Genomic DNA, 24,466 nt, shown 5'->3' with positions numbered 1-24,466 from the left:
TTATACTAGAGAACATACATATACTAGAGAATATACCAGAGAACATACATATACTAGAGAACATACCAGAGAACATACATATACTAGAGAACATACCAGAGAACATGCTTATACTAGAGAACATACTTATACTAGAGAACATACTTATACTAGAGAACATACCAGAGAACATACTTATACTAGAGAAGATACCAGAGAACATACATATACTAGAGAACATACCAGAGAACATACATATACTAGAGAACATACCAGAGAACATGCTTATACTAGAGAACATACATATACTAGAGAACATACCAGAGAACATGCTTATACTAGAGAATATACTTATACTAGAGAACAAACCAGACAACATACTTATACTAGAGAACATACCAGAGGACATACATATACTAGAGAACAAACCAGACAACATACTTATACTAGAGAACATACCAGAGAACGTGCATATACTAGAGAACATACCAGAGGACATACATATACTAGAGAACAAACCAGACAACATACTTATACTAGACAACATACCAGAGAACGTGCATATACTAGAGAACATACCAGAGGACATACATATACTAGAGAACAAACCAGACAACATACTTATACTAGAGAACATACCAGAGGACATACTTATACTAGAGAACATACCAGAGAACGTACATATACTAGAGAACATACCAGAGAACGTACATATACTAGAGAACATACCAGAGGACATACATATACTAGAGAACATACCAGACAACATACTTATACTAGAGAACATACCAGAGAACGTACATATACTAGAGAACATACCAGAGGACATACTTATACTAGAGAACATACCAGAGGACATACATATACTAGAGAACATACCAGAGGACATACATATACTAGAGAACATACCAGAGGACATACATATACTAGAGAACATACCAGAGGACATACATATACTAGAGAACATACCAGAGGACATACATATACTAGAGAACATACCAGAGGACATACATATACTAGAGAACATACCAGAGGACATACATATACTAGAGAACATACCAGAGGACATGCTTATACTAGAGAACATACCAGAGGACATGCTTATACTAGAGAACATACCAGAGAACGTACATATACTAGAGAACATACCAGAGGACATGCTTATACTAGAGAACATACCAGAGGACATGCTTATACTAGAGAACATACCAGAGGACATGCTTATACTAGAGAACATACCAGAGAACGTACATATACTAGAGAACATACCAGAGGACATGCTTATACTAGAGAACAAACCAGACAACATACTTATACTAGAGAACATACCAGACAACATACTTATACTAGAGAACATACCAGAGAACGTGCATATGCTAGAGATAACAGAGAACGTATATATGTTAGAGATAATACCGGAGAACGTGCAAATGCTGGAGACGATCCTGGAGAATGTGCATATGCTACAGACGATACCAGAGAACATGCATATGCTAGAGAAGATACCGGAGAACGTGCACGTCCTAGAGACAATACCAGAGAATGTGCACATGCTAGAGAAGATACCGGAGAGCGTGCACATGCTAGAGACCATACCAAAGAACGTGCATACTAGAGAAAATACCGGAGGAAGCGAACATGTTAGAGACGATACCGGAGAACGTGCGTATGCTAGAGACAATACCGGAGAACGTGCATATGCTAGAGAAGAAGAGGTTGAACATATAACTAACTCCAGAAGCAGAATACCAATGTACAGCTGGTCCTGAGCTAAACAGCCAGTAATGGCCGGCATATGTGCATAGCTGCAAGTCAATGGCTGTGTTTAGCGCAGGGGTGGATGACCAGTCTGTAGCTGACTTTAATTGTGTTTCACCATCTGTAGGGGCTAAGCGTATAGTTCAGTACAAGCAGTAGCAAGCACATTAGAGCATTTTATTAATAAAATATATTATTAATTCTAGCAGTCTGATTGCTTCACCTTTTTATCTGAACAATAAGTATGCATTTCAGGTAGATTTAGGAAATGCTATTTATTTCAGCCCTCGGTTATAACTGTCCTGTATCAGAAGTGCAGATAAGATCTCTAGTAAGACAAGTTATGTATCCCAGGCAAGTCAGCAGACCAAGTGCACAGCACTACAGCTAAGCATTCTGGGTAGTGAGCTGTGTATAAAGCACAAGAAACCGCCTTATCATAACTACTTAGTGCAGCTGCTGATGTAGCTTTGTTTCTTCTCTTAGGCTTTGTCGTGGTCCTGTGGGGTTCATGATGAGACCTAGTGGGCCTCTAGGCTTCCTTTCTCCGTGCAGTTGATAGTTTGGGAGTCGGCGAAGGTCCAGGAGTGGACAATGGCAGACAGTCTAAAGAGCTTTCTTCAGGATCTTGCTCGGGTGAGTTGCTCTGATGTTACTATCAGCGCCATTAATGAAAAGCATTGCCTTAATTTGCTTGTATTATCCGGGTCAGGTCTTCAGTGACATTCCTTCTACAGTAACACAGCAAGATAACTGTGTACTGCTGGTTTGCATTGTATCTTTACTGACTTTAGCTCCTTCAGTGGTGTCACCAGCAGCAGGTATATTCACAGTACAGCTTTCTGTGCGCCTCTGCATCTCACAGTACACCCGGCTCTTGCACATGTGACTCTCACCATAGCTTCACAACTGGCACAAACCACTTTCATGCAGGAGTGATAATGTACACTGTACTGTTAACGTTCTGTGGGGGACTTTAAAAATGCCTGGGACAAGCATAAGGCTATCCTACGAACTAGATAAGTTTATACTGTTAGGTAAGGTCAGGCAGACTTGCTGGGCCTATATGGCTCTTATCTGCCGTCAATATCTATGTTTCCCCATCTGAAGGAATGTGGTCCCCAGACAATCTTCTTAAGCCAGGATATAAATGCCCTGTTACTCTATACAAGACTTGCTCCCATCTGACGTTATGGCTGAGAAAAGTTTTCACTGTTTAGAGGGGACTTTTATACCCCAGTGTAGGAGGGGCTTATTGAGAGCAGTTGTGGGTGTATCTGCTGCCACTTTTCATCCAAATCGCTGAAATGAGCATGACCTCTTGTTGCAGAACAGAGATACGAATGCTCACTGTGATACTATGTGCCACTATTAGATACTAATACACTGTAGAGGAGCAGCTAAAGAAGGATCATGTGTAACATAGGAAGAACGTTTATTGTTTACAGCCACAGATGTTACTCTCAGCCCTTATAAACTAATTCATATTAATGTTCTGTTCATATCATTCAGGGCTGATCCGTGTCTGATTGTAAAGACACAGTAAGCACCTTATATTATAGGGAAATAACTTTGCTATAGATTTTCATTATTTCCCCCCTTTTCATGTAATTTATTTCTGAAAATCATGTATTTTCTAGTTAGATATGGGCCTAGCTTCTTTTAGTAGCTCACTACAATACAGTGCACTTTATACTAACATAATGACTGTGGTTAGCCTTGTTGTCAGCAGTCTCAAGCTTAGCTTGGCTCCTCCAGATAAGGCATGTGGTCGGTGGAGTTTGGCTTTTGAAAAACAATTGCAGCAAGCAAGATATTAGATGTAACACGACAGAAATTTCCTTTAATGTATTTACTGTGCCTTTAGATTTATATAATCATTGATGTCAGATCCTTATGTTCACCTAGGACAAATAAAAGTTCCAGCAGTCACAATAGTCTCTTATAGAATTAAGTACAGGGGAGATTTAGAAGCCAGACGACTTCTTCCTCTGCCGTGGTTGTTAGAGGCTGCTTATTAATGTCTGTGCAGTCTGGTGAGAGGTTTGTGAGTGTGTTGTGCATTTATCTAACAGGGCATCAAGGACTCCATCTGGGGAATATGCACAATATCAAAGCTGGACGCTCGTATTCAGCAGAAGAGGGAGGAGCAAAGGAAGCGGAGAGCCAGTAGTGTCCTCGCACAGAGGAGAGCTCAGAGCGAAGAGAAGAAGCCCGAGAAGTGAGTATGTTAGTGTCTGACCCAGCAAAGAGAGAGGAACCATGTAGCAGAGGGGGTGCTAGGGTCACTAGAGGTTAATGTCATCTGGAGCTTAGGACGTCTCTTCATGAGTTTCCTTCCCATGCTGGTCATGTTGCACTGATTATCACCGGTAGGGCCCCTACAGTGTCAGTTAATTTACTATATTTATAACTCGCATTACATATCGCTCCTGTAGCTGTCCCACTGAGGGAAATAGTCACCCACCAGTAAGGACCCTAGAAAAAGGAAACCCAGCACAGGGCCACTAACAGGTCTTGGCTTCAGGATCTCCCTTCTCAGCTATATGTGCAGTTATCTGGTTAAGCTGCAGGGAGATCATGAAACCTCAGCTACGTTTAGCTTTTACCTTTCTATAGACATAAACTCACATTTCATGGTTCAGGTAGAACATACAGCTTTAAACAACCTTCCAATTTACTTCTATTAGCACATTTACTTCATTCTCTTTGTGTCCTTTGTTGAAGGAGCATCAATGTATTACTGGGAGCTAGCTGAGCACATCAGGTGAGCCAATGACAAAAGCCACCAATCAGCAGCTAGCTCCCAGTATTTTACTGCTCCTGAGTCTCTCTAGGGTGTGCAGCTTTTGAGGCTATGCGGAGCAGGAGCATGAGGGAGCTGCTGACACACATTTAGGAAGCAGAAACTGCTTCTTTTTCTTTTACCGCAACCTCAGAAGTGGCGAAATCAATTGCCCCAACACTCGCTCGTGCAGGGTGATTGACAAGCCCTGCTCTAGCGCGATTGGTTCCCCCGGAGCGGGGGCACATTGTAATGTTACAGTTTGCCGTGTGATGAAACGTCACAAGCGGATAGGTTCACTACTTGCATATCTATCAGCCTGCAGGGATAGTAAATTTTGCTCTTGGTATACTTTTCAACAAAGGTTCCCAAGAGTATGAAGCAAGTTGGATAATAGAAGTACATTTTAAAGTTGTTTAAAAATGTGTGTTCTATCTGAGTAATAAAAGAAATATGTGATTATGTCCCTTTTAAGGTCTATTTCTCAGCTCTGTAAGTTTATTGTATAACATTTTCGCTGTGAAGAAGAGGCAGGTTATTTCTGCCGACACACAAATTCACTGCTCATATATGGATATCGAGGATACTTGAGGGTTAGGGTACAAATTGGCTACTGTTTTGTGCTTATTTTTCACATATATTTCATACACACCTAATTATTTTAGAACAGCTTAGTATGTAAATCTTTCTCTTATAACAAACATTTTTTAAAGAAATAATTGTTTAATTCCAAATAGAAATGAATATGATATTTTCCTGATTTAGCTTTGATTAAAGGGACATGAGACCCAACACTTTTCTTTCATGATTCAGACAGAGAATACAATTTTACATAACTTTCCAAATTACTTCTATTATCTAATTTGCTTCATTCTTTTTATATCCTTTGTTAAAAGCATGACTAGGTAGGTTTAGGAGCTCAGGAGCTGCAACACTCTACTGGGAGCTAGATGCTGATTGGTGGCCGCACATATATACCTCCTAATATTTGCTTATCTGATGTGTTCAGCTAGCTCCCAGTAGTGCATTGCTGCTTTTTCACAAAGAAGACCAAGAGAATGAAGCAAATTGCATAATAGAAGTAAATTGGAAAGTTGTTTAAAATTGTATGTTCTGTCTGAATCATGAAAGAAACGTTGATGATAAAGTGCCCGTTTTTTTAAAAATTCGATTAAAAACAGGGGCACTTTAATTCATAAAAATTTACATTTCACTTGTGTTGTGAAAATACTTACCTTTTAATCTTGACAGCCGCTCCAGCTTCCTCCGCCCGTCGCAAAGCCTCTTCCTGGGTCTAAAATGAGGAATCCAGCTTCCTCCAATCACGGCGTTGAATCAGACACTGATTCCCCCGGGGGGGAAGCCGTGATTGGAGGATGACCAATCCGACCGCGGGAAGCTGGAGCCGCTGTCAGGATTAAAAGGTAACTATTTTCACAACACGCGTGAAATGTAAATTTTGATGAATTAAAGTGCCCCTGTTTTTAATCGAAATTTTAAAAAACGGACAGTTTATCATCACAATTTACATTCACTTTAATATGCTGGAACTGTAGCGTTTTTACTTTACTTTGGTCATAACTATAACCATCTCTGTCTCCAGTGAGCCGCGCATTGTAACCCGGATTTTCCAGTGTTGTGCGTGGAATGGAGGCGTATTCTGGGTATGTCATTTTATTGCCTTTTTATACTCGTATTTTAGTCTATGATGGAGCTGGTGTAGAATCTGTACTGAATATTATTTGCAGATTATGAGCCCTTCTAGGAAACAAAAGGATGATCAGTTTTTATACTTGTTGCTGACAGAGGATAATATTATTAGTTTTTATGCCATTCGCTATAATCGTCAGGTGAGCGATTTGCGTGTCATGTGCCTTTAATCATGGCGTAAGCAGTGTCTGAGGGTTTTTAGCTGTCTGAGAGCTCATACAGCTGGTAGGAATCAAAGCCCTTGTAGCATGTGCAGACCGGCTACATTGTGTGTGTAGAAACATGTTATTTGTTTTACATTTGCTGTTAATGCTATTAACGTTGCACAATCTAATCCTTTCTCCTCCTCTTGTTTTCTTAAGTTGAGTCTTTTCTTGTTCTACCGAATGTTTATCCCATTGCTACAAACGGTTACAGCAAGGATAATCGGTAAGTCAGTACCTGAAAACACATGTAGAGAGCTTGTTGTTGCGAGTGTTGTGACAGCGCTATGTGTGAATGAAGATTTGTAGCCTGCCCCAAGGCAGAACATACAGTGATCTGAGATGTCATCGCAGAAAGAACAGGACACACACAGGAACTGTTACTACTTTAACTTTGTGGCACTGCTCCACATTAGGCTGTTCTCTTCAAAAAGAGCTTTGCTCTGGTAGCACTGTGTAAGTTTTCCTTAACACAGCGCATCCACAGCAAAGTGCTGTTTGAAGTGAAAAGTCAAATTTGCAGTATTGACTGGCTCTGCAGTACTGACTGGCTCTGCAGTGATGACTGGCTCTGCAGTATTGACTGGCTCTGCAGTACTGACTGGCTCTGCAGTATTGACTGGCTCTGCAGTATTGACTGGCTCTGCAGTGATGACTGGCTCTGCAGTACTGACTGGCTCTGCAGTGATGACTGGCTCTGCAGTGATGACTGGCTCTGCAGTGATGACTGGCTCTGCAGTATTGACTGGCTCTGCAGTATTGACTGGCTCTGCAGTACTGACTGGCTCTGCAGTACTGACTGGCTCTGCAGTGATGACTGGCTCTGCAGTACTGACTGGCTCTGCAGTACTGACTGGCTCTGCAGTACTGACTGGCTCTGCAGTATTGACTGGCTCTGCAGTGATGACTGCTCTGCAGTACTGACTGGCTCTGCAGTACTGACTGGCTCTGCAGTGATGACTGGCTCTGCAGTACTGACTGGCTCTGCAGTACTGACTGGCTCTGCAGTACTGACTGGCTCTGCAGTATTGACTGGCTCTGCAGTGATGACTGGCTCTGCAGTATTGACTGGCTCTGCAGTACTGACTGGCTCTGCAGTATTGACTGGCTCTGCAGTATTGACTGGCTCTGCAGTGATGACTGGCTCTGCAGTACTGACTGGCTCTGCAGTGATGACTGGCTCTGCAGTGATGACTGGCTCTGCAGTGATGACTGGCTCTGCAGTATTGACTGGCTCTGCAGTATTGACTGGCTCTGCAGTACTGACTGGCTCTGCAGTACTGACTGGCTCTGCAGTGATGACTGGCTCTGCAGTACTGACTGGCTCTGCAGTACTGACTGGCTCTGCAGTACTGACTGGCTCTGCAGTATTGACTGGCTCTGCAGTGATGACTGCTCTGCAGTATTGACTGGCTCTGCAGTGATGACTGGTTCTGCAGTACTGACTGGCTCTGCAGTACTGACTGGCTCTGTAGTGATGACTGGCTCTGCAGTGATGACTGGCTCTGCAGTACTGACTGGCTCTGCAGTATTGACTGGCTCTGCAGTACTGACTGGCTCTGCAGTGATGACTGGCTCTGCAGTATTGACTGGCTCTGCAGTATTGACTGGCTCTGCAGTACTGACTGGCTCTACAGTATTGACTGGCTCTGCAGTACTGAATGGCTCTGCAGTGATGAATGGCTCTGCAGTGATGACTGGCTCTGCAGTGATGACTGGCTCTTTAGTACTGACTGGCTGTACAGTATTGACTGGCTCTGCAGTATTGACTGGCTCTGCAGTACTGACTGGCTCTGCAGTACATGTAATAATGTCATGCTAATAAAGTATTCTTGACTTGATGACTGGCTCTGCAGTGATGACTGGCTCTGCAGTGATGACTGGCTCTGCAGTATTGACTGGCTCTGCAGTATTGACTGGCTCTGCAGTATTGACTGGCTCTGCAGTACTGACTGGCTCTACAGTATTGACTGGCTCTGCAGTACTGACTGGCTCTGCAGTGATGACTGGCTCTGCAGTGATGACTGGCTCTGCAGTATTGACTGGCTCTGCAGTACTGACTGGCTCTGCAGTGATGACTGGCTCTGCAGTACTGACTGGCTCTGCAGTGATGACTGGCTCTGCAGTGATGACTGGCTCTGCAGTACTGACTGGCTCTGCAGTATTGACTGGCTCTGCAGTATTGACTGGCTCTGCAGTACTGACTGGCTCTGCAGTGATGACTGGCTCTGCAGTGATGACTGGCTCTGCAGTACTGACTGGCTCTACAGTACTGACTGGCTCTGCAGTATTGACTGGCTCTGCAGTGATGACTGGCTCTGCAGTGATGACTGGCTCTGCAGTACTGACTGGCTCTGCAGTATTGACTGGCTCTGCAGTACTGACTGGCTCTGCAGTATTGACTGGCTCTGCAGTACTGACTGGCTCTGCAGTGATGACTGGCTCTGCAGTGATGACTGGCTCTGCAGTACTGACTGGCTCTACAGTACTGACTGGCTCTGCAGTATTGACTGGCTCTACAGTATTGACTGGCTCTGCAGTACTGACTGGCTCTGCAGTGATGACTGGCTCTGCAGTGATGACTGGCTCTGCAGTACTGACTGGCTCTGCAGTGATGACTGGCTCTGCAGTACTGACTGGCTCTGCAGTGATGACTGGCTCTGCAGTACTGACTGGCTCTGCAGTATTGACTGGCTCTGCAGTATTGACTGGCTCTGCAGTACTGACTGGCTCTACAGTATTGACTGGCTCTGCAGTACTGACTGGCTCTGCAGTACTGACTGGCTCTGCAGTATTGACTGGCTCTGCAGTACTGACTGGCTCTGCAGTATTGACTGGCTCTGCAGTACTGACTGGCTCTGCAGTACTGACTGGCTCTGCAGTATTGACTGGCTCTGCAGTACTGACTGGCTCTGCAGTACTGACTGGCTCTGCAGTATTGACTGGCTCTGCAGTGATGACTGGCTCTGCAGTGATGACTGGCTCTGCAGTGATGACTGGCTCTACAGTATTGACTGGCTCTGCAGTACTGACTGGCTCTGCAGTGTTGACTGGCTCTGCAGTATTGACTGGCTCTGTAGTGATGACTGGCTCTGCAGTATTGACTGGCTCTGCAGTGATGACTGGCTCTGCAGTACTGACTGGCTCTGCAGTGTTGACTGGCTCTGCAGTATTGACTGGCTCTGTAGTGATGACTGGCTCTGCAGTATTGACTGGCTCTGCAGTGATGACTGGCTCTGCAGTACTGACTGGCTCTGCAGTGTTGACTGACTCTCAGCTCCCTAACTTTTCCCAGTCTGCAAAGCTGTGTTTTCTGAATGACATTCTTATGAGCAATGCACCTTTTTATTACTACATTTCTATGTTAGATCAAGAGAAAAGGAAACAAATGTATTCAAGAGACATTTTACAATTATTATTTTTTTGTCTGCAGCTAATTTGCAATTAAATTTTCAACTGCTGCAATATATTATAAAACTTTTGCAATTATTCTCCAGTATTGCTGTCTAATTTAAAATTTTATTTTATTTAAAAATAACCTGCAGAAAAAATTTCCATTAAATAAATCTCATCGCAGAAAGTAAAAAAAAAGTTCTGCCTCTGGGGTAGCCTGTTTTTATGACCAGTACAGTAAAGGGTCGCCATTAAGTCTGCTCACATTTTCTGTAATGCGGCAGACAGAAATCATTCGCTTTAGTCCTCATAACAACATGAATAGCTTGGTCATTTCTTAAGCCTTTTGTAGTTTGTTTTTTATTACAGAACATTAAAAACAGCTGCAGCAATGTCAGCAAGATGTTACTAATACACAATGTTAGCAAGATGTCACTAATACACAATGTTAGCAAGACGTCACTAATACACAATGTTAGCAAGACGTCACTAATACACAATGTCAGCAAGACGTCACTAATACACAATGTCAGCAAGACGTCACTAATACACAATGTCAGCAAGATGTCACTAATACACAATGTCAGCAAGACGTCACTAATACACAATGTCAGCAAGACGTCACTAATACACAATGTCAGCAAGATGTTACTAATACACAATGTCAGCAAGACGTCACTAATACACAATGTCAGCAAGATGTCACTAATACACAATGTCAGCAAGATGTTACTAATACACAATGTCAGCAAGACGTCACTAATACACAATGTTAGCAAGACGTCACTAATACACAATGTCAGCAAGATGTCACTAATACACAATGTTAGCAAGACGTCACTAATACACAGTGTCAGCAAGATGTCACTAATACACAATGTTAGCAAGATGTCACTAATACACAATGTTAGCAAGACGTCACTAATACACAATGTTAGCAAGACGTCACTAATACACAATGTTAGCAAGACGTCACTAATACACAATGTCAGCAAGACGTCACTAATACACAATGTTAGCAAGATGTCACTAATACACAATGTTAGCAAGACGTCACTAATACACAATGTCAGCAAGACGTCACTAATACACAATGTCAGCAAGACGTCACTACTACACAATGTCAGCAAGACGTCACTAATACACAATGTTAGCAAGACGTCACTAATACACAGTGTCAGCAAGACGTCACTAATACACAGTGTCAGCAAGACGTCACTAATACACAATGTTAGCAAGACGTCACTAATACACAATGTTAGCAAGACGTCACTAATACACAGTGTCAGCAAGACGTCACTAATACACAATGTCAGCAAGACGTCACTAATACACAATGTTAGCAAGACGTCACTAATACACAGTGTCAGCAAGACGTCACTAATACACAATGTTAGCAAGACGTCACTAATACCCAGTGTCAGCAAGACGTCACTAATACACAATGTTAGCAAGACGTCACTAATACCCAGTGTCAGCAAGACGTCACTAATACACAATGTCAGCAAGACGTCACTAATACACAATGTCAGCAAGACGTCACTAATACACAATGTCAGCAAGACGTCACTAATACACAATGTCAGCAAGACGTCACTAATACACAATGTTAGCAAGACATCACTAATACCCAGTGTCAGCAAGACGTCACTAATACACAATGTCAGCAAGACGTCACTAATACACAATGTCAGCAAGACGTCACTAATACACAATGTCAGCAAGACGTCACTAATACACAGTGTCAGCAAGACGTCACTAATACACAATGTTAGCAAGACGTAACTAATACACAATGTTAGCAAGACGTCACTAATACACAATGTCAGCAAGACGTCACTAATACACAATGTTAGCAAGACGTCACTAATACACAATGTTAGCAAGACGTCACTAATACACAGTGTCAGCAAGATGTCACTAATACACAATGTCAGCAAGATGTCACTAATACACAATGTCAGCAAGACGTCACTAATACACAATGTTAGCAAGACGTCACTAATACACAGTGTCAGCAAGACGTCACTAATACACAATGTTAGCAAGACGTCACTAATACCCAGTGTCAGCAAGACGTCACTAATACACAATGTTAGCAAGACGTCACTAATACCCAGTGTCAGCAAGACGTCACTAATACACAATGTCAGCAAGACGTCACTAATACACAATGTCAGCAAGACGTCACTAATACACAATGTCAGCAAGACGTCACTAATACACAATGTCAGCAAGACGTCACTAATACACAATGTCAGCAAGACGTCACTAATACACAATGTTAGCAAGACGTCACTAATACCCAGTGTCAGCAAGACGTCACTAATACACAATGTCAGCAAGACGTCACTAATACACAATGTCAGCAAGACGTCACTAATACACAATGTTAGCAAGACGTCACTAATACACAATGTTAGCAAGACGTCACTAATACACAATGTTAGCAAGACGTCACTAATACACAATGTCAGCAAGATGTCACTAATACACAATGTTAGCAAGACGTCACTAATACACAATGTTAGCAAGACGTCACTAATACACAATGTTAGCAAGACGTCACTAATACACAATGTTAGCAAGACGTCACTAATACACAATGTTAGCAAGACGTCACTAATACACAATGTCAGCAAGATGTCACTAATACACAATGTTAGCAAGACGTCACTAATACACAATGTTAGCAAGACGTCACTAATACACAATGTCAGCAAGATGTCACTAATACACAATGTCAGCAAGATGTCACTAATACACAATGTCAGCAAGATGTCACTAATACACAATGTTAGCAAGACGTCACTAATACACAATGTCAGCAAAACGTCACTAATACACAATGTCAGCAAGACGTCACTAATACACAATGTTAGCAAGACGTCACTAATACACAATGTTAGCAAGACGTCCCTAATACACAATGTTAGCAAGACGTCACTAATACACAATGTCAGCAAGACGTCACTAATACACAATGTTAGCAAGACGTCACTAATACACAATGTCAGCAAGACGTCACTAATACACAATGTTAGCAAGACGTCACTAATACACAATGTTAGCAAGACGTTACTAATACACAATGTTAGCAAGACGTCACTAATACACAGTTTGTTACTAACTGATAAACAGGTGATTTATTAAGTGAGTACAGGTATCTCAGTCACACTGATTACAGCTGCAGTAATATGAGCAGGATGTTACTAATACACAGTTTGTTACTAATTGATAAACAGGTGATTTATTAAGTGAGTACAGGTATCTCAGTCACACTGATTACAGCTGCAGTAATATGAGCAGGATGTCACTAATACACAGTTTGTTACTAACTGATAAACAGGTGATTTATTAAGTGAGTACAGGTATCTCAGTCACTGATTACAGCTGCAGTAATATGAGCAGGATGTCACTAATACACAGTTTGTTACTAACTGATAAACAGGTGATTTATTAAGTGAGTACAGGTATCTCAGTCACACTGATTACAGCTGCAGTAATGTCAGCAAGACGTCACTAATACACAGTTTGTTACTAATTGATAAACAGGTGATTAATTGAGTACAGGTATCTCAGGCACACTGATTTCAGCTGCAGTAATATGAGCAGGATGTCACTAATACACAGTTTGTTACTAATTGATAAACAGGTGATTAAGTGAGTACAGGTATCTCAGTCTCACTGATTACAGCTGCAGTAATGTCAGCAAGACGTCACTAATACACAGTTTGTTACTAATTGATAAACAGGTGATTAATTGAGTACAGGTATCTCAGTCACTGATTACAGCTGCAGTAATATGAGCAGGATGTCACTAATACACAGTGTTAGCAAGACGTCACTAATACACAGTGTCAGCAAGACGTCACTAATACACAATGTCAGCAAGACGTCACTAATACACAATGTTAGCAAGACGTCACTAATACACAGTGTCAGCAAGACGTCACTAATACACAATGTTAGCAAGACGTCACTAATACCCAGTGTCAGCAAGACGTCACTAATACACAATGTTAGCAAGACGTCACTAATACCCAGTGTCAGCAAGACGTCACTAATACACAATGTCAGCAAGACGTCACTAATACACAATGTCAGCAAGACGTCACTAATACACAATGTCAGCAAGACGTCACTAATACACAATGTCAGCAAGACGTCACTAATACACAATGTTAGCAAGACATCACTAATACCCAGTGTCAGCAAGACGTCACTAATACACAATGTCAGCAAGACGTCACTAATACACAATGTCAGCAAGACGTCACTAATACACAATGTCAGCAAGACGTCACTAATACACAGTGTCAGCAAGACGTCACTAATACACAATGTTAGCAAGACGTAACTAATACACAATGTTAGCAAGACGTCACTAATACACAATGTCAGCAAGACGTCACTAATACACAATGTTAGCAAGACGTCACTAATACACAATGTTAGCAAGACGTCACTAATACACAGTGTCAGCAAGATGTCACTAATACACAATGTCAGCAAGATGTCACTAATACACAATGTCAGCAAGACGTCACTAATACACAATGTTAGCAAGACGTCACTAATACACAGTGTCAGCAAGACGTCACTAATACACAATGTTAGCAAGACGTCACTAATACCCAGTGTCAGCAAGACGTCACTAATACACAATGTTAGCAAGACGTCACTAATACCCAGTGTCAGCAAGACGTCACTAATACACAATGTCAGCAAGACGTCACTAATACACAATGTCAGCAAGACGTCACTAATACACAATGTCAGCAAGACGTCACTAATACACAATGTTAGCAAGACGTCACTAATACCCAGTGTCAGCAAGACGTCACTAATACACAATGTCAGCAAGACGTCACTAATACACAATGTCAGCAAGACGTCACTAATACACAATGTTAGCAAGACGTCACTAATACACAATGTTAGCAAGACGTCACTAATACACAATGTTAGCAAGACGTCACTAATACACAATGTCAGCAAGATGTCACTAATACACAATGTTAGCAAGACGTCACTAATACACAATGTCAGCAAGACGTCACTAATACACAATGTTAGCAAGACGTCACTAATACACAATGTTAGCAAGACGTCACTAATACACAATGTTAGCAAGACGTCACTAATACACAATGTCAGCAAGATGTCACTAATACACAATGTTAGCAAGACGTCACTAATACACAATGTTAGCAAGACGTCACTAATACACAATGTCAGCAAGATGTCACTAATACACAATGTCAGCAAGATGTCACTAATACACAATGTCAGCAAGATGTCACTAATACACAATGTTAGCAAGACGTCACTAATACACAATGTCAGCAAAACGTCACTAATACACAATGTCAGCAAGACGTCACTAATACACAATGTTAGCAAGACGTCACTAATACACAATGTTAGCAAGACGTCACTAATACACAATGTTAGCAAGACGTCACTAATACACAATGTCAGCAAGACGTCACTAATACACAATGTTAGCAAGACGTCACTAATACACAATGTCAGCAAGACGTCACTAATACACAATGTTAGCAAGACGTCACTAATACACAATGTTAGCAAGACGTCACTAATACACAATGTTAGCAAGACGTCACTAATACACAGTTTGTTACTAACTGATAAACAGGTGATTTATTAAGTGAGTACAGGTATCTCAGTCACACTGATTACAGCTGCAGTAATATGAGCAGGATGTTACTAATACACAGTTTGTTACTAATTGATAAACAGGTGATTTATTAAGTGAGTACAGGTATCTCAGTCACACTGATTACAGCTGCAGTAATATGAGCAGGATGTCACTAATACACAGTTTGTTACTAACTGATAAACAGGTGATTTATTAAGTGAGTACAGGTATCTCAGTCACTGATTACAGCTGCAGTAATATGAGCAGGATGTCACTAATACACAGTTTGTTACTAACTGATAAACAGGTGATTTATTAAGTGAGTACAGGTATCTCAGTCACACTGATTACAGCTGCAGTAATGTCAGCAAGACGTCACTAATACACAGTTTGTTACTAATTGATAAACAGGTGATTAATTGAGTACAGGTATCTCAGGCACACTGATTTCAGCTGCAGTAATATGAGCAGGATGTCACTAATACACAGTTTGTTACTAATTGATAAACAGGTGATTAAGTGAGTACAGGTATCTCAGTCTCACTGATTACAGCTGCAGTAATGTCAGCAAGACGTCACTAATACACAGTTTGTTACTAATTGATAAACAGGTGATTAATTGAGTACAGGTATCTCAGTCACACTGATTACAGCTGCCGTAATATGAGCAGGATGTCACTAATACACAGTTTGTTACTAATTGATGAACAGGTGATTTATTAAGTGAGTACAGGTATCTCAGTCACTGATTACAGCTGCAGTAATATGAGCAGGATGTCACTAATACACAGGTTGTTACTAATTGATAAACAGGTGATTTATTAAGTGAGTACAGGTATCTCAGTCACTGATTACAGCTGCAGTAATATGAGCAGGATGTCACTAATACACAGGTTGTTACTAATTGATAAACAGGTGATTTATTAAGTGAGTACAGGTATCTCAGTCACTGATTACAGCTGCAGTAATATGAGCAGGATGTCACTAATACACAGGTTGTTACTAATTGATAAACAGGTGATTTATTAAGTGAGTACAGGTATCTCAGTCTCACTGATTACAGCTGCAGTAATATGAGCAGGATGTCACTAATACACAGTTTGTTACTAATTGATGAACAGGTGATTTATTAAGTGAGTACAGGTATCTCAGTCACACTGATTACAGCTGCAGTAATATGAGCAGGATGTCACTAATACACAGTTTGTTGCTAATTGATGAATATATGAGTTATAAAGTGAGTACAGGTATCTCAGTCACTGATTACAGCTGCAGTAATGTCAGCAGGATGTCACTAATACACAATGTTAGCAAGACGTCACTAATACACAATGTTAGCAAGACGTCACTAATACACAGTTTGTTGCTAATTGATGAACAGGTGATTTATTAAGTGAGTACAGGTATCTCAGTCACACTGATTACAGCTGCAGTAATATGAGCAGGATGTCACTAATACACAGTTTGTTGCTAATTGATGAATATATGAGTTATAAAGTGAGTACAGGTATCTCAGTCACTGATTACAGCTGCAGTAATATGAGCAGGATGTCACTAATACACAGTTTGTTGCTAATTGATGAACAGGTGATTTATTAAGTGAGTACAGGTATCTCAGTCACACTGATTACAGCTGCAGTAATATGAGCAGGATGTCACTAATACACAGTTTGTTACTAATTGATAAACAGGTGATTTATTAAGTGAGTACAGGTATCTCAGTCACTGATTACAGCTGCAGTAATATGAGCAGGATGTCACTAATACACAGTTTGTTGCTAATTGATGAATATATGAGTTATAAAGTGAGTACAGGTATCTCAGTCACACTGATTACAGCTGCAGTAATGTCAGCAATATGTCTCTAATACACAGTTTGTTACTAATTGATGAACAGGTGATTTATTAAGTGAGTACAGGTATCTCAGTCACACTGATTAGTCACAGCTGCAGTAATATGAGCAGGATGTCACTAATACACAGTTTGTTACTAATTGATGAACAGGTGATTTATTAAGTGAGTACAGGTATCTCAGTCACACTGATTACAGCTGCAGTAATATGAGCAGGATGTCACTAATACACAGTTTGTTGCTAATTGATGGATATATGAGTTATAAAGTGAGTACAGGTATCTCAGTCTCACTGATTACAGCTGCAGTAATGTCAGCAAGACGTCACTAATACACAATGTTAGCAAGACGTCACTAATACACAGTTTGTTGCTAATTGATAAACAGGTGATTTATTAAGTGAGTACAGGTATCTCAGTCACTGATTACAGCTGCAGTAATATGAGCAGGATGTCACTAATACACAATGTTAGCAAGACGTCACTAATACACAATGTTAGCAAGACGTCACTAATACACAGTTTGTTGCTAATTGATGAATATATGAGTTATAAAGTGAGTACAGGTATCTCAGTCACTGATTACAGCTGCAGTAATATGAGCAGGATGTCACTAATACACAGTTTGTTGCTAATTGATAAACAGGTGATTTATTAAGTGAGTACAGGTATCTCAGTCACACTGATTACAGCTGCAGTAATATGAGCAGGATGTCACTAATACACAGTTTGTTACTAATTGATAAACAGGTGATTAATTGAGTACAGGTATCTCAGTCACTGATTACAGCTGCAGTAATATGAGCAGGATGTCACTAATACACAGTTTGTTGCTAATTGATGAATATATGAGTTATAAAGTGAGTACAGGTATCTCAGTCACACTGATTGTGGCGCTCACAACGTACCCCAGGGCTACAGTATAGGTGATTGTGCTGCTTATTAGCAACATGTGCTCTGTGATACAGTCAGATAGAATATCTATTTCCTGATCACAGGAACTGCTTATACCAGGGACAACATATGCCAAAGAATAGACTGATCACAATGACCAAGCATGACCATAAAGGGACATAAATCTATACATTTTCAGATAGAGGATACCGTTTAAAAAAAGGTTCCAGTTCACCTTTATTATCAAATTTATTTTTGTAATCCTTTGTTGAAGAGCATACCTAGGTAGCCAACCAGTATGCACCTGGAGCACAAGAAGGTAGCAGTTTTGCAGGAATACTTTTGAGCACTAGATGGCAGCAGTGCTTGCACCATGTACAAGATTGTTAAAAGCATTGTTGCAAAACTACTGCTATGCATGCTCCTTAGATAGCTTTCCTGGTTTTTAACAATGGATACATAGAGAACGTAATACATTTGATAATAGAAGTAAATTGTAAAAATTGACAGACTGAAGATGGGCTCCCTCAGCATAAACTGTGACCTGTTATTGTGTTGTCCTCAGGTGACCCGTCCTTACATGGCGATGTCTGGTCCTGGCTGGAGTTTATCCTCACTTCTGTTTTCAGCGCACTATGGGTCCTCCCACTCTTTGTGCTTAGTAAGGTTGTTAACGCCATCTGGTTCCAGGTAGGTCCTGCCGCATGCCCCTGATGTTTATGTATCTAGCGGAAAAGCAGGGCTACATTATAGGTTAATTGATGTAAATGTCTCCGCTCTGGTGAGATCATCTAAAGTCCCATCAGCACTGTGAGAAAGAAATTATAGCCCGAGAACGGTTGTATCTCGCTGTGCAGGAGACACATACAGTATAATGGTAAAAAAAATAACGATTTTGGGATGTGCCGGCGAGTTTTCAGGCCCTGTGTGAGATAAATTTAGTAATAGACTTTATTATAACAAAAACATATTAAAAATCATAAGAGAATAGATTCTAAAATAATAGTTTATAGTGTGTTTGTACAGTGTGTGTGTTTAGTGTATATGCTAAGTGTGTAGTGTATAGTGTGTATGTTTAGTGTGTAGTGTATAATTTGTAGTGTGTATATGCTAAGTGTATAATGTGTAGTGTGTGTATAGTGTGTATGTTTAGTGTATATGCTAAGTGTGTAGTGTATAGTGTGTATGTTTAGTGTATAATTTGTAGTGTGTATGTTTAGTGTATAGTGTGTATGTTTAGTGTGTGTTTAGTGTATATGCTAAGTGTGTGTAGTGTATAATTTGTAGTGTGTATGTTTAGTGTATAGTGTGTATGTTTAGTGTTTGTTTAGTGTATATGCTAAGTGTGTAGTGTATAATTTGTAGTGTGTATGTTTAGTGTATAGTGTGTTTGTTTAGTGTATATGCTAAGTGTGTAGTGTATAATTTGTAGTGTGTATGTTTAGTGTATAGTGTGTATGTTTAGTGTATATGCTAAGTGTGTAGTGTATAATTTGTAGTGTGTATGTTTAGTGTATAGTGTGTATGTTTAGTGTTTGTTTAGTGTATATGCTAAGTGTGTAGTGTATAATTTGTAGTGTGTATGTTTAGTGTATAGTGTGTATGTTTAGTGTGTGTTTAGTGTATATGCTAAGTGTGTAGTGTATAATTTGTAGTGTGTATGTTTAGTGTGTAGTGTATAATTTGTAGTGTATGTTTAGTGTATATGCTAAGTGTGTATGTTTAGTGTGTAGTGTATAATTTGTAGTGTATGTTTAGTGTATATGCTAAGTGTGTATGTTTAGTGTGTAGTGTATAATTTGTAGTGTGTGTATGTTTATTGTATAGTGTGTATGTTTAGACATGTAGTGCATGATGATCAAAAGCTGATGACTTAACAAGTCTCGTCAGTACTGTGAGGTCCCTAAGTAATTTTACACCTATAGTGTCGCACACCGTGCTGCTAACACAATACCCTGCGCACTCACCTGCTGCTTATAAAGCAAACTGATAATTGTATATTCATGTCTCAGGACACCTATAGTCCCGCACACCGTGCCGCTAACACAATACCCTGCGCACTAACCTGCTGCTTATAAAGCAAACTGATAATAGTACATTCATGTCCCAGGACACCTATAGTGCCGCACACCGTGCCGCTAACACAATACCCTGCGCACTCACCTGCTGCTTATAAAGCAAACTGATAATTGTACATTCATGTCTCAGGACACCTATAGTCCCGCACACCGTGCCGCTAACACCCTGCGCACTCACCTGCTGCTTATAAAGCAAACTGATAATTGTACATTCATGTCCCAGGACACCTATAGTGTCGCACACCGTGCCGCTAACACAATACCCTGCACACTCACCTGCTGCTTATAAAGCAAACTGATAATTGTACATTCATGTCCCAGGACACCTATAGTGTCGCACACCGTGCCGCTAACACAATACCCTGCACACTCACCTGCTGCTTATAAAGCAAACTGATAATTGTACATTCATGTCCCAGGACACCTATAGTGTCGCACACCGTACAGCTTACAGAATATCCTGCGCACTCACCTGCTGCTTATAAAGCAAACTGATAATTGTACATTCATGTCTCAGGACACCTATAGTGCCGCACACCGTACCGCTAACACAATACCCTGCACACTCACCTGCTGCTTATAAAGCAAACTGATTATTGTACATTCATGTCTCAGGACACCTATAGTGTCGCACACCGTGCCGCTAACACAATACCCTGCGCACTCACCTGCTGTTTATAAAGCAAACTGATAATTGTACATTCATGTCTCAGGACACCTATAGTGCCGCACACCGTGCCGCTAACACAATACCCTGCGCACTCACCTGCTGTTTATAAAGCAAACTGATAATTGTATATTCATGTCTCAGGACACCTATAGTGTCGCACACTGTGCCGCTAACACAATACCCTGCACACTCACCTGCTGCTTATAAAGCAAACTGATAATTGTACATTCATGTCTCAGGACACCTATAGTGTCGCACACCGTGCCGCTAACACAATACCCTGCGCACTAACCTGTTGCTTATAAAGCAAACTGATAATTGTACATTCATGTCTCAGGACACCTATAGTGTCGCACACCGTGCCGCTAACACAATACCCTGCGCACTCACCTGCTGCTTGTAAAGCAAACTGATAATTGTACATTCATGTCTCAGGACACCTATAGTGTCGCACACCGTACCGCTAACACAATACCCTGCGCACTCACCTGCTGCTTATAAAGCAAACTGATAATTGTATATTCATGTCTCAGGACACCTATAGTGTCGCACACTGTGCCGCTAACACAATACCCTGCGCACTCACCTGCTGCTTATAAAGCAAACTGATAATTGTACATTCATGTCCCAGGACACCTATAGTGTCGCACACCGTGCCGCTAACACAATACCCTGCGCACTCACCTGCTGCTTGTAAAGCAAACTGATAATTGTATATTCATGTCTCAGGACACCTATAGTGTCGCACACCGTGCCGCTAACACAATACCCTGCGCACTCACCTGCTGCTTGTAAAGCAAACTGATAATTGTATATTCATGTCTCAGGACACCTATAGTGTCGCACACCGTACCGCTAACACAATACCCTGCGCACTCACCTGCTGCTTATAAAGCAAACTGATAATTGTATATTCATGTCTCAGGACACCTATAGTGTCGCACACTGTGCCGCTAACACAACACCCTGCGCACTCACCTGCTGTTTATAAAGCAAACTGATAATTGTACATTCATGTCTCAGGACACCTATAGTGTCGCACACCGTGCCACTAACACAATACCCTGCGCACTAACCTGTTGCTTATAAAGCAAACTGATAATTGTACATTCATGTCTCAGGACACCTATAGTGTCGCACACCGTACCGCTAACACAATACCCTGCGCACTCACCTGCTGCTTATAAAGCAAACTGATAATTGTATATTCATGTCTCAGGACACCTATAGTGTCGCACACCGTACCGCTAACACAATACCCTGCGCACTCACCTGCTGCTTATAAAGCAAACTGATAATTGTATATTCATGTCCCAGGACACCTATAGTGTCGCACACCGTACCGCTAACACAATACCCTGCGCACTCACCTGCTGCTTATAAAGCAAACTGATAATTGTATATTCATGTCTCAGGACACCTTTAGTGTCGCACACCGTACCGCTAACACAACACCCTGCGCACTCACCTGCTTTTTTTAAAGCAAACTGATAATTGTATATTCATGTCTCAGGACACCTATAGTGTCGCACACCGTGCCGCTAACACAATACCCTGCGCACTCACCTGCTGCTTGTAAAGCAAACTGATAATTGTACATTCATGTCTCAGGACACCTATAGTGTCGCACACCGTACCGCTAACACAATACCCTGCGCACTCACCTGCTGCTTATAAAGCAAACTGATAATTGTATATTCATGTCTCAGGACACCTATAGTGTCGCACACTGTGCCGCTAACACAATACCCTGCGCACTCACCTGCTGCTTATAAAGCAAACTGATAATTGTATATTCATGTCTCAGGACACCTATAGTGTCGCACACTGTGCCGCTAACACAATACCCTGCGCACTCACCTGCTGCTTATAAAGCAAACTGATAATTGTATATTCATGTCTCAGGACACCTATAGTGTCGCACACCGTGCCGCTAACACAATACCCTGCACACTCACCTGCTGCTTATAAAGCAAACTGATAATTGTATATTCATGTCTCAGGACACCTATAGTGTCGCACACTGTGCCGCTAACACAATACCCTGCGCACTCACCTGCTGCTTATAAAGCAAACTGATAATTGTACATTCATGTCCCAGGACACCTATAGTGTCGCACACCGTGCCGCTAACACAATACCCTGCGCACTCACCTGCTGCTTATAAAGCAAACTGATAATTGTACATTCATGTCCCAGGACACCTATAGTGTCGCACACCGTGCCGCTAACACAATACCCTGCGCACTCACCTGCTGCTTATAAAGCAAACTGATAATTGTATATTCATGTCTCAGGACACCTATAGTGTCGCACACCGTGCCGCTAACACAACACCCTGCGCACTAACCTGTTGCTTATAAAGCAAACTGATAATTGTATATTCATGTCTCAGGACACCTATAGTGTCGCACACCGTGCCGCTAACACAACACCCTGCGCACTCACCTGCTGCTTATAAAGCAAACTGATAATTGTACATTCATGTCCCAGGACACCTATAGTGTCGCACACCGTGCCGCTAACACAATACCCTGCGCACTCACCTGCTGCTTATAAAGCAAACTGATAATTGTACATTCATGTCCCAGGACACCTATAGTTTCGCACACTGTGCCGCTAACACAATACCCTGCACACTCACCTGCTGCTTATAAAGCAAACTGATAATAGTACATTCATGTCCCAGGACACCTATAGTGTCGCACACTGTGCCGCTAACACAATACCCTGCACACTCACCTGCTGCTTATAAAGCAAACTGATAATTGTACATTCATGTCCCAGGACACCTATAGTGTCGCACACCGTACCGCTAACACAATACCCTGCACACTCACCTGCTGCTTATAAAGCAAACTGATAATTGTACATTCATGTCCCAGGACACCTATAGTGTCGCACACCGTACCGCTGACACAATACCCTGCACACTCACCTGCTGCTTATAAAGCAAACTGATAATTGTACATTCATGTCCCAGGACACCTATAGTGTCGCACACCGTACAGCTTACAGAATATCCTGCGCACTCACCTGCTGCTTATAAAGCAAACTGATAATTGTATATTCATGTCCCAGGACACCTATAGTGCCGCACACCGTTCCGCTAACACAATACCCTGCGCACTCACCTGCTGCTTATAAAGCAAACTGATAATTTTACATTCATGTCTCAGGACACCTATAGTGCCGCACACCGTTCCGCTAACACAATACCCTGCGCACTCACCTGCTGCTTATAAAGCAAACTGATAATTGTATATTCATGTCTCAGGACACCTATAGTGTCGCACACCGTGCCGCTAACACAATACCCTGCACACTCACCTGCTGCTTATAAAGCAAACTGATAATTGTATATTCATGTCTCAGGACACCTATAGTGTCGCACACCGTGCCGCTAACACAATACCCTGCGCACTCACCTGCTGCTTATAAAGCAAACTGATTATTGTACATTCATGTCTCAGGACACC

The 24,466-nt window shown here is 41.5% G+C and overlaps 1 protein-coding gene across 1 annotated transcript in view; it reads left to right on the top strand.

Annotated features, from left to right (window-relative positions):
- Positions 1 to 24,466, top strand: part of LOC128639184 (etoposide-induced protein 2.4 homolog) — an 85,882-nt gene that overhangs the window by 28,474 nt on the left and 32,942 nt on the right. Inside the window, exons 2-6 of the mRNA XM_053691411.1 lie at positions 2,224 to 2,373; positions 3,813 to 3,958; positions 6,126 to 6,186; positions 6,595 to 6,661; positions 18,805 to 18,929. Of these exons, the coding sequence (XP_053547386.1) occupies positions 2,332 to 2,373; positions 3,813 to 3,958; positions 6,126 to 6,186; positions 6,595 to 6,661; positions 18,805 to 18,929 (441 nt within the window). The 5' untranslated portion in view covers positions 2,224 to 2,331. The remainder of the gene's footprint in view (positions 1 to 2,223; positions 2,374 to 3,812; positions 3,959 to 6,125; positions 6,187 to 6,594; positions 6,662 to 18,804; positions 18,930 to 24,466) is intronic.

The sequence above is a fragment of the Bombina bombina genome, chromosome 8 (assembly GCF_027579735.1).
Source record: "Bombina bombina isolate aBomBom1 chromosome 8, aBomBom1.pri, whole genome shotgun sequence".
In the NCBI taxonomy this organism is placed as follows: Eukaryota; Metazoa; Chordata; class Amphibia; order Anura; family Bombinatoridae; genus Bombina; species Bombina bombina.
Note: the sequence above shows the minus strand (reverse complement) of the source record. Positions and strands in the feature narration are given on the sequence as shown.